This window comes from Elaeis guineensis, chromosome 10, assembly GCF_000442705.2.
Source record: "Elaeis guineensis isolate ETL-2024a chromosome 10, EG11, whole genome shotgun sequence".
In the NCBI taxonomy this organism is placed as follows: domain Eukaryota; kingdom Viridiplantae; phylum Streptophyta; class Magnoliopsida; order Arecales; family Arecaceae; genus Elaeis; species Elaeis guineensis.
In genome coordinates this window covers 8341339-8361434 of record NC_026002.2, presented here as the reverse complement: position 1 = coordinate 8361434, position 20096 = coordinate 8341339, and the positions used below count along the sequence as shown (strand labels likewise).

At 35.3% G+C, this 20096-nt stretch overlaps 1 protein-coding gene across 1 annotated transcript; it reads left to right on the top strand.

Annotated features, from left to right (window-relative positions):
• Positions 1–11069: 11069 nt before the first annotated feature.
• Positions 11070–19692, top strand: LOC105053402 (stem-specific protein TSJT1). The gene is made up of 4 exons (XM_010934530.4): positions 11070–11379; positions 17134–17374; positions 19027–19147; positions 19244–19692. The coding sequence occupies exons 1-4, from the start codon at positions 11174–11176 to the stop codon at positions 19429–19431; spliced, it is 756 nt and encodes a 251-aa protein (XP_010932832.1). The 5' UTR covers positions 11070–11173; the 3' UTR covers positions 19432–19692.
• The last annotated feature ends 404 nt before the right edge of the window (positions 19693–20096 follow it).

Here is a 20096-nt window from a genome sequence, read left to right as displayed (position 1 = left end):
TCTCGAATCCATGTCTCTGCAGCCATAGGATCAGATCCACCCTCAAATAGAGGTGGGTTGAGCCTTCTGAATCTCTCATAGTATGACTCCATAGATAATGTCGGTCGAGGAGCAGTCTGTGCCTACTGCTGAATAAGCTGAGCCACCACTTGACATACACCAGCAATGTCCGCTGTGTGGCCGGTGTGTCAGGAGCCCGCTCAGCTGGTTGATTATCAGATCCTCGTGACGTCAGTCTTGCTCCTCTTGCTCCTCTTGTCCTAGCGGCCATATTTGCCAAAGTCTCGCCCTCCCTATAGCTCATCGCTTCCTATTCAAATGTCAATCATTATTACGTTATTTTATAACAGAGTTACAGTACAGTTAATAATTTAAGTCAAAGTCTAACTATGCATAACCTAGCTACTCACTGTTAGGTTTTAAGTTCTATCCTTGATTAAACCTATTGCTCTGATACCATAAAATGTCACGCCCGAATCCGGGACATAACACGGCCATGCTACCGAGGGATGGACCCACAATAACATGAAGCCAAAATTCATCTTCTTAAATATAATAACAGGTGTATCTCCAATAAATGTAATAATAAAGTTTAATTTAATTATTTAATTAAATCAAAACTAGTTCAGAGCATCTAAATCCAGAGATAAAATAATTCAAGTCTTAAAATTCATAAAGACTACAATCCATAAACTGAATTCCTAGAGCAAAAATTTCTAAACTTGCTTTGCTGATCTCCAAGCTTGGATTCTCTTTCCTTCGATCCTAGCCTTATTTCTCTGTACATAAAAGAGAAAATAAAAAGAATATGAGCTACACTAGCTCAGTAAGTAGACTTTCGCTTCCTTACCGGATCAGGCATAAGTTTTCTATGATAATGCATCATTTAGCAAATAACAATTATTGCAAAAATAAATATTTCATAGAGCATATAATAAAATAAGTTATAAGCTCATCATGCATGCATAAATCATGTATATTTCACAATTATGAATCGTAAATCATTTTTATCATGTATTCATGTCATGTTTCAAAACATAGCTCACAGACATTCTTGCTAAGGTCACTATTATACCCGTGACAGAGCCATGTTTCTTAATCGACCGAGTTCTTAATTCATGTGCCAACTTTATACCCGCTGGCAGGGTCATGTTTCATGTGGATGCTAGCTCCGGATGTCGACCTTCCCGAAGGGATTCATTCATAGCCATCTGAGAGCCTTTGAAATCTTTATATCTTTTTCTTAAAGCATACATATATATAGATGGAAAAAAATGAAATTCATGCTTCATAATCATGCTATTTTCATAAGACATATTCATGAAATCAATGCTCATAATAAAACATGCTTTTTCATATCATATATGCTGATCCTTATTTTATGAAAAATTATGATTTTATCAATAACAATTTTTTGCATAAAAATATGATCATTTAAAAATAAATAAGGAGCATAAGATCTACTTACCTCGATCGTCCCGGACCTTTTAATCTTCCTTAAAAGAATCAGACATTCCTATTTAAATATTAAATCATTAATAAATTCCATATTTTTAATAAAATTATATAATATAAAGAAGTGACCGATTTGATAATCAGTCCAATAAATCTCTCCCTTCGGCTCTAACCCGATTTAAGGTCATAGGTCCCTAAAAGTGAAGAAGATAGCCTAATAAGGGATTCATAGATTTTTTTATTATTATTATTATTTTTTTTAGAGAGAGAAAGTAGAGAGAGAAAGTAAAGAGAGAACGAATCCAATTTTAGAGAGAGAAAGACTTTAGAGAGGGATGAGAGAAACTTTCTCTCACATATATATATATATTTATATATATATTTTTTTTCTTTTTTTTTTTTTCTTTTTCTTTTTCTTTTTAGAGAGAGACAATAGAGAGAGAGAGAAAAAGAGGGAAGAGAGAAAAATTTCTCTTTTCTTATTATTATTTCTATTATTATTATTATTATTTTTTTATTTTGTATTTTCTTTGCTTTTTTTTTTTTTCTTTTCTTTTCTTTTCTTTTTTCTTTTTTCTTTTTCTTTTTCTTTTCTTTTTCTTTTTCCTTTTTTCTTTTCTTTTCTTTTCTTCTTCTTCCCGGGCTTTTATTGGGCCGAAATAGGGGACCTTGAGGTCCCGTGCCTTGATCGGCTGATCAAGGCCATAACATGGCCGGTGGTGGCCGACGGCAACGGCCGACCCTCCCGGGTTCGGAGAGACCAGAGCCGCGGTCGGCGAGACCGTCGGCGTCGGAAAATCAGAGGAAAGAGGTGGTGAACAGGGGGTTTCCTTCTCCAACTAAATCCGGCGACACCTGTCGCCGGCCATCGTGCTCACGGGCATGGAAAGAAGGGAGAGAAGAGAGGGAGAGAAGGAAGACCTTACCACAACCTCCAGTGACCCCCACTGGCGTGCAATCGCGGCGAACACGGGTCGAGGAGTCGTGGCTTCAAACAGGAAAATCGGAGGAAATCTCCGGCAATCGACGGCGACTGAAGGGTCTACCCATAGAGGAGAGAGGGGGGTTTCTTATAGGGTTCGTCCTAGGGTCTTTCAATGGCCCTAGGACTCCGATTCTTGATCGGAGAAGAGGAAGACTCCGATCGGGAGTCTTCCTGCTCTGTTTTTTTTTTTCCTTTTTTTTTTTTTCGGGTGGGCTTTGAGCTGGTTTTGGGCCTCAATTGGGCCGGGTTATCACAGCTTGATTGAAATATTTATTGAAATTAAATTTGGTATGTGGATTATATATAAAGTGACATATTAGGATGAATGCATATTTGAGGATATTGCAAAGAAACCTATTTCTTATTGATGAAATCGATTATGAGGTTGTAGAATATTCATCGTACTGGAATCTTGAATCATATCCTTAGATCTAGATAATGGATCTTATTATGTCTCTTGGAGAGTACATGATGTGTATGAAATTTTAATTTAAAGATTTCATATCTAAGTTGATCAAAAGATTTTTTGATATTATTGTTGAGGTTGTTAATGAAAAAAAATGATATATTTAGATTAAGGTAAAAGATCTGATTTATATTTATTTCAGAATAAGGGATCCATGTGAATTTATAATTTAGAAATTTTGGATTTAGAAATTGATATGGAGTTCCTTTGCTTTTGTTAACGAGGTCCAAATTGAATCTATTATTAAATGGAGATTTAATTTTTAAAGCTTGTATGATTGTTATGAAAGGATATTTGATAGATATTGAAGATCCTGATGATAGAAATTTTTTAAAAAAAATAATGATTTAAAATTCTTATATATTCTGATTATATCCAAATTTGGTGGAGCATCGAAGGATTTTCTCGTTGATTTGACTTATAAAGATTTTGATTTAAAAATTATCGAATTGAATTGATATGAGAATTAAAATTTGATTCACATTGATTATAGTAAATCTATATAGTTTTAAATATGATATTGGACTCAAGGGTTAATCAAGATTATTGTACACCAGTAAAAATATGAATGAGAATTGAAAGTTAATCTTTGGCTTCAATTGCAATTTAAAATTTTAGATTTTTCTATTGATAAGATAAAAAAATAATTTGATCAATTTTTTTTTGGTGAACCTAAAAAATTTTGATTGTTAGATTAGAGTGCGCAGCGGAAGCATGGTAATTTGGATTACTTTGAGTAAGTCAGGAATGTTGACCCTTTGAGTTAAAGAATTACGATAGATGATATGGTTTGATACAAGAAATTTATTGATATTAGAATGAATAATATTTTAAAAAAAAATTGAATTATTTTAGATATCCTAATATGATTTTTAAAAGTGGTGCTTCCACCTACTATGCTACAAAAATAATTAGCATCCTAATTCTAGGATGAGTGGACCTTTGATTTTAGATTTAGAATATCCTAAAATTAAATTTTATAATTCTCTATTTATTAGGAAGAATTTGAGATCGTTTATCGAATGATGATTTTGATCTTAGATTATTATACTCAAATATTTATCTCTAGGGTATAATAAATTTGAAGTTAGAACTCTTTTGATCATTATTATTTCTCTGACTGAATGGAAAAGATTGAGGTTATCTATTGATATTGACGATTGTTCTACAAAAGATAGATTGGAGTTATTTATAATTTAATTTGATAATGAATCGATTAATTAAGAGTAGTGAATGTTTAGATAAAGCAAATTGATATACTTACTTAGAATAGAGACATTGATTTTGATTATAAGAAAAATATAGTTTTGATTTAGATCAATTTTTGAGTTATTGAATGACTTAATGATAAAATTTGCTTCAAGAATTAGAATATTTAAGAGTTTGAGGGTTTGAGTAAGAAAATTTTGATGACTAAAAATAGTGATATTGATTCAATCAACAATGGTGATATTGATCTTTATGAAATGACTTAATGATGAAGTTGTATCGAGAATTAAAATATCAAAAGTTCGAGAATGAGATTGAAATGATAAATCTTCAATCTTTGAAAGTACGAATAAGAGAAAATATTTTTGAATTTTGATTGATTGGGATATCATCAAATGATTCACATAAGTATGTTTTTCCAAGCTTATGATGGGTTGAAATTAAGAGTGATTAATATTTAAAAAAATATATACAAATAAATAAATGAATGATGATGAATGAAGTTCTTATGCAAGAATAGAGACATTGACCTTCTTCTATTCACAAGAGATAGATTTGATTTTAATTTGAGTCGTGAGATATTGAACATTAATTTTTACAGAAAATGAGATCATAATTTTGAAATCTTGAAATATTGAAAATTTTTGAGATGTTGATCTTGATAAATAAGAAAATGAATGGTTCCGTTTCAGATAGATATTTGATGTACCGATTTTTTTCTTATGAAATGATTTAAGAATGAATTTACATCAAGAATTAGAATATTAAAATATTTATGGATGAGATTCAAGTAAGAAACTATGAAGATTCAAGCAAAAAAAATTTGAGGACGAAATTTTTTTTAGAGGGGAAGAATGTGATGGCCCAGCCCATGTAAGAATCCCAGCCCACCAAAGCCCAAAACGAAAAAAAAAGAAAGAAAACAGGAGAGAAGACTCCCAAAGGGAGTCTTCTTCCTCCTCTCGCTGGCTCCCAATCAGAGTCGGAAAGAACCCCCTCCGGCTCTATTTAAGGAGGAGAACCCTCCTCTCTCCCTCTCATCAAGAAATCCCGGGACAAAACGGCGGCAATCGTCGGAAAATCCTCACGGAGACCCGTCCCTGTGTCCGTCCAATTGCTCATCGGAAAAGCCTCGCCGGCGTCGGAGATAAGCCTCCTCCCCTTCCTCTCTTCTCCCCTTTCCTTCCCGTGCCAGTGTGCACACTCGCCGGCGACCGGAGTCGTCGGATTTTGTTGCGGAAGAACCTCTATTTTTGCCCTTTTTCTTCGATTTTTTTGATGCCGATGGTCACCGCCGACCACCGATTTGGCCCTCCTCTCATCGTCAAGTCGCCCCCCTCCTGCCGACGGTCGCCCCACACCGGCTGCGCCGTCGGTCGGAACTCCAACGAGGGGACCTCACGGTCCCCTGTTTCGGCTCAAAGGAACCCACAGGAAGAAGAAAAGAAGAAGAAGAAGAAGGAAAAGAAAAAGAAAAGGAAAAGAAAAAGAAGGAAAAGAAAAGAAAAAAAAGAAAAAAAAAAGAGAAAAAGAAGAAGAAAAATAATATAATAATAATAAATAGGATTTTCTCCTCTCTCTTCCATGAAAAAAAAGAAAAAAAAGAAGAAAAAAATAAAATAAATTAATTAATAAATAATGATATAAATAATAAAATGTGAGAAAGAGAGTTTCTCTCTCTTTCCTCTCTCTTCAGCCTGAACTAGTATTTTCTCTCTCTAGAATTAGACTTTCTCTCTTTTCTCTCTCTAGAATCTTTCTTCTAGATTATTTCTCTCTCCTAAGATTTCTAAAATTTTGAGAAGAATGATGATGAATTTAAATGATCATCGTGATAGATTTTTGATCTGTAATCGTCGGACGGTACACCGACATCCACTTTGATCAGATCAGATATTTTTAGATTTTATTTCTCATGATTTTATTGAATTGTCCACATGATAATCTTAACATGATTTGATCTGATCGATCAAATTTGTTGAATCATATTGTCTGAAGAATTCAAGATGAGTTTTCTCTCTCTAGAATTTTCTCTCTCTAAAAATTTCTCTCTCTAAATATTCTCTCTCTTGATTGATTCTCTCTCTAAAAATATTAGTGAATGAAGAAATTTTTTTTAATAGTCTTGATCTGATTCTAATAAGAACCCTGATCCATGATTATCAGACAGCGTACTGGCACCCATCTTGATCGGACCATGAATCTTTAGATTTGATCATCCATGATTTCGATCTCACCATGACTTGATTTGATCATGTTGATTTCACCACTAGAGATATTGGATCAATCATAATATTGGATTGTGTTACCTGATCAATTCGAATTGTACCTCATGAATTTTCTCTCCTCTGATTTTCTCTCTCCATTTGATTTTATGAAATCGATGAAGAAACCTCGATCCTATCACTTCGAATCTGATTTGATTTGATAGTCAAACTTTGGATCATTTAGGTCCTAATTAGATTTTGATTAGATAAAATTAGATGATCGGACCCAATCTAAACCGTTGAAATATGGTATTCGTATTCTTTCTAATTATTGAAATTGATTCTATATAGGATTGTGGATGTTTGATCATGGGATATCACGTTATGATCTACGAACAGAATTTTTGAAAGAAAAATTTATAGAATTATGTGGGTTTATTGGAATACGTTCGAGGTAAGTAATGTTTCAGTTTGTCTAGATTTATCGACAAATTATAATGTATTTTTCGGACATGATTTGTGAAACGATGCATGAATTGGATGAATGGTATTTTGTTATGAAAATATCTTATTTGAAATGTTATGATAAAGCATGATTGAACATATTGATTCCATGATGCATTATATTGATTGATTTCGATACTACATGATTTATATTTTACTATCGAAATTAGAATATGAAATATGATTTATGAAGAATTATGATATAAGAACATTATGAATTGACAACCTAACTATGTAAAGGACCCTGCCAATGGGGGCATATACGTTGGCAATTGATTTGTCCTGAGGGTTTACGTCGTCAGAGAGACCAGCGACAAACCGCTAGAGAGACCAGCGGTTCCGAAGGACTTTGCTGCCAGATGATTCGCAGCTCACCGCAAGAAGATACGCGGCGTTATGACCCTACCACAGAAAAAATATGGTCATAGCTCATGGTTGACGAAAAGAATTTAAGAACGAAAGAAATTGAAATCTGGAAAGAAACTTGAATTTTCGAAAAAGAAATGAATTTGGCATGAATCATGTTGCATAATTGAAATTGATTTCGAATTGATGAACTATATATGCTTATTTTCTATAAATGATTATTTACTTAAATGCCTGATGAAATCTGTTGAGAAGTGATCATTGTTTACTGGGCTATCTAGCTCATTACCTCCTATTTTTCTATTTTTACAGATGTTGAGGAATTAAGATGATACAAGATATGAATGGAAGAGTGATCAGAAGCAGAATCTCTATACTTTTAATTTAGGTTGAAAGTCTTATTGAATTTGGTGTAAGGCCTATGAATCATTGTTGAATTTATTAAGATATTAAAGAAGAAATTTAGATCGTTATGTTTTATATTTAAATTATTGACTAATTATTTCACTGTTGTTTTAAGATAGCATGATAAGATGCCTTGCATGCTTATGAGAAGAGTTTTCTATGAATATGCGGCGGTTGCCATGATCCTCGATTCAAAATCTCGGATCGGAGGCGTGACATCTTGTACATTGACGACCATGATGTCATCTCACTTCTCCAAACTCATCCCTAAAAAGTGGACTGGGGGCCTACCTTTCCAATATTATTGAAGAGGATATCGAGTCGATGGTGGGTCTGAATGGCAAAGACCACGCCGTTGCTCTACCTACTTCTCATCACAGATGTTGTAGTAGTAGTATTCGCAGCAGTCAAGACCAATGGAGGAGACATTGGAAGAGGGCAAGGTTTCCTTTCTTTCATGCTGTCTAAAGAAACTAGATTTAGAGATAGCAAAGCAAATAGAGACACAGGAGTATAAAGATTCACATGATTTTGCTTATGGTCTAAATCTATAGAGGGACAATAGAAGAAACTTTAATAATGATGAAAAGAATAAAGAGGATAAAATCAGCTCTCAAAAACACCTAAAATAAAGATGCAATCCTAGATATGCTAGGATAATCGAAACTTATACATTTAAAGATATTTTAAAAAATTTATTTGGCCCTTATAATAGGCCTTATTGAAGGCCTGAGGAGAGGCCATCCAGTGTACTCTCTAAATACAAAAATACACAGAAACAAATCTCCATCTTGCATTGCATTTGACCAAGCTCTATGATCATGTCCTCCACAAGCACTTAAAGGCACAAATCAGCCATTGCAAACATCAATCAAGTCCTATCAATTTTTGAACTTCATAATAGAAGCAGATGTACTCATCATATCAACTATGTTATATGTTGTAGGATCTTCTGGATTGTAAAATATCCATCTACAATAATCTCTTTAGTGAAGTAGCATCTACCATCAATATGCCTAGCCTTTTTCACTTCAATCAAATGTGTGGCACTCTAGCCATCACAATAGATAATAGTTACATTCTACTATAGACTCAAGCCCTCAACCAAGTCACTCAATGAAGTAGTCTCCTTGACATTGTCATATGCTCTACAAAGCTTGATTTGAAACTAATTTTAGGAGAGAAAATCACTTTGGTAATAATTCCTATTTTTGATCCCCTTCCTTTTAATGCAAAGACAGTTGGGGAAGTTTTATGGAATTTAGGGGAGTTGTGATAATTACAATAATTAGGTATCCCCATGTAATAACTTTAACATGAACCGGGGCTTGAGTGAGCTTGGGCATGCCCTCATGGGCACCTAACCTTGGCTCCTAATAGTTGCTAAGGGGATGGAAATTTTTAAACTATATAACTGAACATTACATTAGGTTGGTTATACAAAAGAATTTTAGAAAATATTTTGGTGTTATAGGGCATGGTTCTTTTGGAGAGTGACAAATATAAATATTGCAATAATGTTACAAAGCAGTCTTTCAACATGGCCAAAATGGTTCATGCCCATGTCAAGGATACAAACCAAGAGAAGGGTGTTTATAAAGATGTTCCATAGAAATTCTTTCCATTTGGGGCATCAATCACCTCAACCTTATTTCTTTTAGAGAACTTAGGGCCTGTTTGGAAAATTCAAGATTAGGTTGGATTTTTTCTGCTGGATTCATAGATTAGCCAGCATATTTGATAGGGCCCATATCGAACTAGAACCTTCCTAATCCAAAACTTATGAGAGAAAAAAGGATTTTTATGAGTTTTTTTTTTTCCTGTAGGCCAACAAGCTCATAGATTGAGATTTAAGGTAAGCTTTGAATCAGTTTTTAGCAGATATAGATTAAACAAGCTGACGTCCCCGTTTCATACGAGATATAGGAATACCCAAATAGGCTCTTAATATTTCTTAAATAATTCTCCTAGCATATGGTATGAAGTATCAAAAAGAAAAGAGAACTCTATTAAAACATTAACATTGAGTGGAGCTTGGGAAATCTCAACATTATCCAGGAGGATGTTGGATACAATGGATTTCTATGCTGAAACATGAAATATTGGAGAAAATATTTGAATAAGAAAAATGCTTTCGGCGTCGGTCATGTGTATAGGAAAAATTTCCTTAAATATATTAATACTAGTTTGGCAATTCAATATTGAATCATTTGGATGTATCATATCAACCATTGTGAGTTACACTAATCTTGTTCTGCCATTCGATTGAAGAATTTTTTTTTTTTTTTTTGTGCACAGAACAAACAACCATATCATTTTATTGGTAAGGATCTTGAAGCCTACTTAAGAGATCGCACCATTCCATGTTGCTAAAGAGAATTTAGGGGAAAAAAGCGCGACCATGATTGTGTGATGCATTTAGCTTGCAATTGGATGAAAACAATGACAAGCATCATTCCCTACGTAAAGAAATAAGGTAGCAGCATGATCTCATTAAGCACATGGTATGATCCGCGTTTATATATTTTTATTCCTTTCTTATTCAGCAAAGGAACTTGATGACGCGTCGCCGATGATGCATGGATAAGCACCGACATTTTTGTTCGTCATCCGGAATGGATAAGCACCGACTTTTGCTCCACAAATTTACCAAACTACCCTCCGATTCTGTGGAAAAAGGGGCTTTGGACATCGCTTCCCTTGTGAGAATCCCAACCGTCCGTTCTTTATTCCCCATTGCCGTTACCTCTGCCCCATTCTTTCTTCCAACCCACAATAATTCTGCGACTTTGAGATAACCCGTGTACGTGTCTCCATTTGCGATCAAATTTTATGTTTCTTCCATCCACACTTTCCAAATTTATCCGTACCCTGCAAGGTGGATGGGATAATATTTTTCTTGCTCTAATTTTATTTTTAAATCTTATCCAAATATAATAATAATTTAAATAATTCTGTTAAAAATACATATTGATGTGGATATATTACATCCATATTTTATGTTTTTCTATCTTAATGAAGTTTGTCAATCCATTATATGCTTTTCAAATTTATCTATATCTTATCAAAATAGAAAAGATAATATTTATTTTGATCTATTTTTATTTTAATTATTTTAAATATATATAATAATTTATCTATTTTGATTCGAAATAAAAAATAATCATTCGATCATATTCAAATATTTATTATTATTTATAATTATATTTAATTTTATATAATATTAAAAATTTTAAAAATATATAATCATATTTATACCTATTAATCATTTAATAATATTTTGATTTTATGATTATAAAATTTGATTAATCAACAGGTATTCGTTTAACATATGTATATGAATTCTTTCATCCCACTAACATCTGCATCGAGAGCTGTATCGGATCTGTTTGAGCGGCATACCAAAGCAGTAATTTCGTCCAAGAACTCAGGGTATTTTCAGAACTCTTGGTCTTTATATCCAGCTTCGACCCGCTGCTTCCATTGCAAGAACGTCGTGTGATCGGAGGAAGGAGAGAGAAAGGGTGAGATCGAGCGATCGAGTAGTGGTGCATTGGATCAGATCGGACGGAAAAGATGCTGGCGGTGTTCGATCGGGCAGTGGCGAAGAGCCCGGAGGGGCTGCGGAGCCAGGCGGCCGCGGCGGAGGAGGGTGGCGGAGGGGTGGGCCCTTTAGTGGAGCATTTCGCGGCGGCACACGAGGGGGCGGTGACTATAAAACTCGGCTCCTCCGTCGGCGCGTTGGCCTTCTCCGTCGAGATGCAGAACCCCTTCCTCCCGAGGTCTAAATCCAATCAACTTTTCTAAATTTATCTTATTATTTTTATTTTCTTTGTTTCGCGTTACAGATTTAGTGTGTTTAGTCTTATTTTTCTTTCCCCAAGAGATCCACCTTTTAGATGCGTAACGACTTGTTCGGAATTTTTATTCCTTTTTCTTTCAGATGCTTTCGTTGAAAGTTTGGAATTCTATTTTCTTCGATATTGTGTCGTAATTGTTTGATTTATAAACATTCGAGGCGTTGAATTGGAGATATCGGATCAAATTTTGAATGGAAATGATATATGATCATCACATTCATCGAAGATGCTGAATTATTTTTTAATCGATTAATCTATTATCCTTAATCTTTTTGGGATTCTTGGGTACAAGCCCTGCTGTGCATTTTGTTTGCTTACGAATAACCTTTTTTTTTTTGGAACTTCTTTGGGGATCTGAAACAAATGTAACTTCACCTCTAATGAGGAATGCATGAGAAATTTCTAAAAGAAACATCCCTTAAATTATCTGAAAACAGGGTGTTTTGATGGTTATTGAACTAAATAAGTGGTAAAGATTATAAATTTAATCCTATAATGACGAACGGAATAGTAGAAGTGGATTCTTTTGATTTTCTAGTATTATTACTTTTTTTTTTAAATTTTGACACAATATAATATCACAAAATGAATCCCTTCTGATCCCTTCCCTATAAACTATGTTTTAATGTTTTCCTCATATTGTCATTATGAGTTTCGCCATCTTTAATTACATTGGTTTCTAGACGATGCAACTCCCATGAGATCTTGCTGGTTGTGGAACTAATTCATTTGGTTTTTGTCAAAACTAGCCAACCAATGAAAAATGGGTACAAACTGAAAAGTAGTTTTATGTTGTGGTTCAGATATTACTATTCTACTATTAAAAGCAAACTAAAAGCAAACTACCAAGCAGTGTGTGAGGTTCTGGTCTGAACTCATTCATCCTTACACATGGCATGTTCTAGTCGATAAGAAAATAGAAACCATCAGCCACCAATTCAACAGTGGGTTTCTTGGTTATAATTCGTGAGCTGACTTGTAGATCCTTGTTCTCAATTTCTTTCTATTAGTGGCTACCTCTGCTATTATTGGAAGATTTTTCAGATTCATTTTTGGGATCATCTCCCTTCCCTCTTGCATATCCATCCATGCCAATTCTTCTCTCGAGCCTTCCTCTCTCTCTCTCTCTCTTATATAGACTTGGTAATTTTTAAATTTCTTAACTACTCCTTGCAAGACTACTCTTCACTATCATCCTCACAAATCCTTAGGATCCGTTTGGTTGGGGTATGTCAGATTACGAGGTAATCTGACAATACCTGAGAATCATTTGTTTGGAAAAATGATTGTGGAGGAAAATGACTTTTACTATTTTTGGCTGGTGGAAAAATGACTCTGAAAAATGATGCTGAAAAAAGATTATTACGTTTGGTTGGAGGTAAATCTATATAGGAATATGGTCAAATTTATAAATATATCCTTCAACATCAAATAATTTTTTAATACTAAGATAGCATCGTCATCTCCAATTAGTTTTTATATAATGATTATAATCACATAGCCCTTTGCATAACACCATCTCCATCTTAATTGTAAGCTCTTTATTGAATGAATTTAGAAAGACATTTGAACAAATTCAAAGATTACATATACAGCTTTATTGGAGGTATTTTTGTCAAGTATGGATTACCAACCACTCAGGAATTTACCAAATACCAAGCCTCCTATGGTATTTGTTTTACCTTCTTTCTCTGAAAAATAAACATGGGATCCATGCCCAACTTATAGTCCTTCACTCTTCCCTCCTACATGTCCATATTGCAAGACCTCTCTTCACTATTGCCCACACCACTCCCCCCCCCCCAACCCAACCCAAAACCCAATCCTTCATCCATATTGCTTTTGCTTCTTGATCACACCAACCCACCACCTTATCTAGTCCATCAAACCCTTTGTTGTGCCCAAGATTTTGGATCCTCTATTGCCACCATGAGTGGCTTTTCATGCAATGAACCCCATGGGAGCAATATGATGGGATGCCCTGAGATCTTGTTTCACCACATAGGCCCCGCTGTGTGGTCATAGAGGTCACACTATGGTGATCAAAGGATGTTGGGTTTGTACCAACACCAACTTTGATCTCTCTCTCCTTCTCTCATGTGGGTGGGGCGACATGGGGAGTAGACATTCTGTGACCCCATCCAAGGGGTGCCTTTGAGGATTCTTTTGAATTGTGGATCCTATTTAAGACCTAGTTGGATTCCATGAACCATAGGCGAGGCAATTGGGTATGGGATGTTAGGGCATGGCTCCATTGCATCCCTCTTATACAAATATGATTCTTTATCTCACTATCACTTCCTCATTTCCTTGTTTTAGAATCCTTTAATATGATAGTTGGTATTTCACCGATTATTTTTCCATTAGCAGTGTTACTCCTATACATCCTTTAATTCACCAACTTCTCACCTTCTCATGGTAACTATGCTATTTCAGGAAAATAACTCCTTTTGAATTCCATTTTGTTGTTTTTAACATTACTATTGTTGTTTCTTGTTTCTTGTTTCCCTTTCAAGCAATAATAAGTAGAAATTCACAAGTTCACAAGAATGATGAAAGGAGTTTTAAGACATGCCATTTATTGAGGAAAATGAATCTTGAGTGGCAGCCATCATGCCTATCTAAATCTACTCCTTTTAATGTATGTAGGCCGTGGCCATGGACCATGTCTTGTGAGTTGTCCAATGCTTGGTCCTAGACCCTAATATGGAGGAAAAGGACTGACAGGAGTTTAGGCTACTTGAGGCATTGTTACATTGCACATGGTGCATTGTTATAACGTGACTAGCCTTCAAGCAAACAATTCTTAGAAGTGTTCCATTTTGATAAACTACAATGTTGTTGGATGCCTTGGCAGTTTGCTGATTTAGGGGATCAGAGATCATGAATCTTTGAAAGATTGGAAGCTGTCACTTAAGCAATGGTGCATTGTACTCACAGTTTCCTTTAAGGTCATGTTTGATGTGTCATAAACCTAGAGCATGACAAGGACACCCAAAACATCTATAAGCTGTTGTCAGTGATGAATCTTCATATTGCTTTGTATCAGTTTTGAGTTGCTATACAAAAAGAAACATGCACACAGTTATGCTGGCTCTTGGACTGCCTTTCTTGTTGGTCTTATATGAGTGTAGGCCAACTTTGATTGGTTCTCACTGACTGCATAAGCTTAAAATGTGTAATCAACGGTGTAGATTCTCTTACCTGTCAATATTTAAGGTTTCATGATGGATCCATCTCTTACATAAATTTTCCTTGGTAAAACATCGACCCAGAACATGAAAAGGATTGCTTCTGGTTAATAGTCAGTCATGAAAATGTTTGCAAACTTTGGTGAACCATATGTTGATCCATGAATTCAACCATAAATGGATTATATCTAGGCTACCTGTATTGGTATATAAAAGGCCTTGAGGTGCCAAGGCATGAGGCACATTATTGCTTCCACATGGTTTATTCCAAGAATTTAAACCGTGGTAGTGTCCCATATTGGTTGGTGGCATTGTTTAACTCAACATCTTGTGTATGATTTGAGTCATGCTGAAGCTGTGTAGTTTTTATGCAGGCTTCTCTTGACTTTTGTCATAGTAAAATTAATATTTTGTGTGGTATTCTTGAGACTTGAGAGGAAGTAGGAACTATGATATTTATTTTTCTAGGAGCTGTTTTCTGCCAGTCCTAGCTGCTTTAGTTATTCTCTACATAAGCAGATTGGAATCCGCTATCCATGACTGGGTTTAACTTGTGAGTCCATGCAAGGAATGGTTAGCTTTCTTGATTCTAGGGTTTGTTCTATTTGTAGCATTGCATAAAGGAAAATTTCAATATGCTTAATTCCATATGGTTTCCTTTTCATTGGTGTTTCTTTTTAAAAAGAGGATCTAGCTAGGGGTGGCAATTGGGTCAGGTCGGGTCAGAAAATTATCAATCCAAACCCAACTTGTTTATTAAACGGATTAAAAAATCTGAACCCAACCTGTTTATTAAACAGATAATCCAATCTGACCCGTTTAATCCGTTTATTAAATAGGTCAAATTAGATTAAACGGAATAAACGGATTAAACAGGTCGGATTAGATGGGTCAGAAATACGTTAAGTAGGTTTTAAATAGGTATTAAACAGATTAAACAGGTGAAACAGATCGGATTAAATGGGTCAGAAACAGATTAAACATGTTAAGTGGGTTATCTAACTTAACTCGATCTGAATATTAAATAGGTTAAATAGGTCAGATACCTAAAATCCAAATCCGATCCAAATATTAAACGGATTAAACGGGTCGATCTGTTTATGACCCAAACTTATTTAGCTTAAATCCAAATCTGTTTATGATGGGTCGAACACGGCTCAAGTTGGTGGGTCGAGTCATATTTTGTCAGTCCTAGATCTAGCCATTAATTGGTATGGGAATTATAATTCTGTTTCTATCAATTTCTATATAAGTATTTTTATCTCTATGACTGACTTGATAACGAATTTTAAGAAATATGTTGCTGTGAGCAGCATGATGGAAAAGCTAATCATGTCTACTATTATCACCCAAAACTTTCCAGCTTCACTAGAGAGCACAACTACGTTGAGAATGCCATATGAAAGGACTGAGCAGATTCAAACAGATGCACATCATCTTTGTGTACTTATTTTTTTTTCCCAAGGGAATGGGAAGTGGAAAGAAGATACGCAAACAGCAAAGCTAAATAGGCAATGGTGTGCTAGCACTCCTACTCTTTTTTACAATGCTTGCTTTCTAGCTAGAACTCACAGAGCACACTGTGCAGTAAGGCGTTAATGCAAAAGACTTGTTCTGGTTTTCTGTACTTGCTTGCTGGCTACAATGTGCAGAGCACAAAGCACATGCAACATAACTTTTTCAGTGATGTACTTAATGAAATTTTTACTTGAATGGGACATTTCCTCCCTCTGCCTTTCCTTCTTAATTGCGATAAATTTTATTCTCTGCTTATTTAGCAGATAAGCCAAATGAGGATTTAAATCTTTTTTCTTCATCTTTTGTACATCTCTACTATATATATAATGAGGACTCATGGTATGGGAACCATGCATCTCTACTCCACTTTCATTTCCAGCCTTGCCCTGATGCTTGTTGACTTCAGAACTTTGGTTTTTGCCTCTTTTATTTCATGGCCCCCAAACAAGTCTCCTTTCATTTTCTCATTTAAATCATGTGCAAAGCATGTTGCGGACACTGGTTTATGCTAATATAAAGGTTTCCATGCAAAAGTTGTGTCAGTCAAGTCTCCTTTTTTCTTGCTTTCTGTTTTTCTATGACAAAATGTAGTTTTTGCTAATGGTTGTGTGAGTGGCTTTGATGGTGATGATGCTACTGTGTCTGTTAATATCATTTCATTAAATAAAATTGCCTGGTTGTTTTGTGATTTGCAAATTGCTTCCTTTGATGCCTGCCCGAAGTGGTTCTTCTCTGGTTCGTAGATGCTATTTGGTGAAAGCCCACATTCATCCTCTGTGTAATCCTTTCTAATTTCTTTTCTTTTTCTTTTTTTTTTTTGAAGTTCAGTCTTAGTTTGCTTTCCCGTGTTTGATACTTGCAGGCTCTTCTATCATGAACAACTTATGTTCCCTGCATTTGTCTATCATCTCTATGATAATTTAGTGATCTCTTCAATGTCTTATTTTGTTAATTAATGTGTTTACAGATTGTTTTGTGCTATGGATGATATATTTTGCTTGTTCCAAGGACATATTGAGAACATTACTCTTTTGAAGCAACAGTATGGACTGGGTAAGACTGCCAATGAAGCAATCATTGTAATAGAAGCCTACAGAACATTGAGAGACAGAGGACCTTTCCCTGCAAGCCAGGTTGTGAGAGATCTCAATGGGAAATTTGCATTTGTTCTGTTCGATAGCTCATCAAAATCTACTTTCATAGCCGCTGTGAGTATCTCCAATTCGCTCTCTCCCTTTTTGCCATCTCTTCTGCTTTTTTTCGAAAGATAGAGTTACTGGAATTTAAGAAAACAGTAAACAATTTGGTAGTCTGGTAGCTTTCCATTTTCATAAATGTCAGTCCTTGGCCAATGTGCATCAATTTCATCCATAAGGACCATACCTTGTAGTGCCCTAAATGGAACTTTTGATCCTCCTTTCTTGAATTAGTTCACAGAGGTCTTCTCCAACAAATTAGAAAATAAAAAAAAATGGAAGTTTTCCTTTCCATTCTTGCAGTGCACTCATTCCATGAACTTCCACATCTCATAACAGGACTCTATTACGTATCTAATCCATGGATATACATGATTTAGTTGTATGTGATTGTCTTATTTCCTGTTATTACCACCTACTTTTTTAGTTTCTTTGTGTCATGGTAATATATAAGTGCGATGGTTTAATACTATTCTGACACCTCTTTTGTGTCTGACTTTGTCAAGTTGCTTAGAAGCTAGATGGTTCTTATGACTGGTGAGTTGTGGGAAAAGCTTTATTGATAGAAGTTATCCTTTTACTAATACCGAATGGTATTGTTGAACCTTTAAAAATGGGATGAAGATTCTTCATACATCTAGCATTAATTTCTCATTTATTCTTAAATTTTAAGTTCAAACTTTTAATTGGGCCTGCTATAGCAAATGTCATAAGTTTCAAGCAAGCAGCATCAGTTCTGCATGTGTTGTCCATACTTCCTGGTGATGCAGAGATATGCATACAATTTTGTTTATCCTAAATCAGAATTAGGGCTAGGATGCAGATAGAAGCTATGAATTGATAAACCAGTGTGTCCAGGCACAGTGTCTTATGTGAATTTGTTTCATTTAAGAAACTTATGCCTATACACAGGTATATGCAGTCTAATTTTCTGTAAAGAGACATGAATACTTAAAGAAATGTGGAACCATTGATTGAGACATGCAGGTAAGGAGGCTTGTTTAAAATTTTGAATGGAACTAGAAAACATTTCTTTCAATTATCTGATGTATGAGTTGATGATACATGGCATTATTGTTATCAAACAAGTGTCTTGTCATTTCCTTACCCAAAAATGCTTGCAAGTAAATTTCTTTCTTTTTGTGTATTTTCTTCGAATACGATATGAAGAACTTGTTCATACTCGATATAAATTCATCATATTGGTTCATACCCGTATAAATGATCATATGTGAAATTTAGATACATCAGTTACATATTATACATGCATATCCATGGAATCTTTGTTATGTACATCCCTTCACTCTATATCTTGCAAATCTGTTCACCATGCAAAACAGTTATGGCGAAATTCAAATAGAATGGTCATATGCTTTAGCATAAGCATCCTTATCTAGTTACATGCGGTTTGATACATCAGAAACATTCATATTAAACACTATTGAATATATATCAGTGCAATCTTTGGATTCTTGAATCTACTTGGGGTTTTGAAGGTTGAGAAAAAGACTATTTAAGTGTAGTATAAGTTTCATTCATATGCAATGAGATGAGGTGCGTGTATCAGTCTGACTGGTTATCTAAGCATTGGAGAATCATCTTATGAACTCTTTAATCTTCCTGTAAAAGAGCAGCTGCATCTCATAATTTTCTTTCCAATTCAGGATGCTGATGGAAGTGTGCCTTTCTTTTGGGGTGCTGATTCTGAAGATCATCTTGTACTGTCTGATGATGTGGAGGTTGTTAAGAAAGGCTGTGGGAAGTCATATGCTCCATTTCCGAAAGGTAATGCACAAGGCATGGCTTCTCAATACTCTTAATTTTACATGATGTAAATGTCCTTATGGCTTTTCTAGTGTATCCTCATTCTGCCTTGACCAGGTTGTTTCTTTACAACATCTGGGGGATTGCAGAGCTTCGAATATCCTATGAATGAGGTAAAGGCAATGCCAAGGGTTGATAGCCAAGGTCAACTCTGTGGGGCTACTTTCAAAGTGGATGTTGAAGCTAAGAAGGAGACTGCAATGCCTAGGGTTGGCAGTGCTGCAAATTGGTCTTCTCACTATTAATTCTGTGAATCTCAAAGCAGGGCCTTCTATCTTTTTATTTTAAGCCCTCGGTACATTGATCCATTTTTTAGACATTTATCTCCAGTCTCCACTGGTTGACCCCGCATCCTTTACGAATTGCTTATGCTTAACTCAGAAGACTTCTTATTGCATGAAAACTGTCATGGTCGACTTATGGATCCTTGCGAGCATATGTATTACCTGTAGTTGCCAAAGAGATCCATCTGGGAAATAAAATTGCATCCTTACCTGTTTGTATCAGTGGTATATACATTCTCACCTACAGGCTGCAGCCATAGTCTGTCCTTTGTACTGGTATTGATAGGATCGGTGTTTCCATTTGGCATGTGTAAGTTAGAATTCACTAATCACTATCAAATTATCGGATGGTTCTGGAACTGTACATCTCTATATATCAAGGCAGGATTGCAGGTAAGAGGAAAGTTGAATGGTCAAACTCCAGCTGGGAGACTGAACAAAACAGCTTCTGTTGGTTACAACAACTGAGCTTACGACGTAACTAATGCCTGCTGCTTGTGTGCGCTCGTCTAGTGGGACTTCAAGGAGTGCTAGATTCATGAGCTTGCTTGTGTGCGCTCATCTAGTGGGACTTTAAGGAGTGCTAGATTCATGAGTTTGCGGGTGCTTGGTTGGTAAGTGGAGTA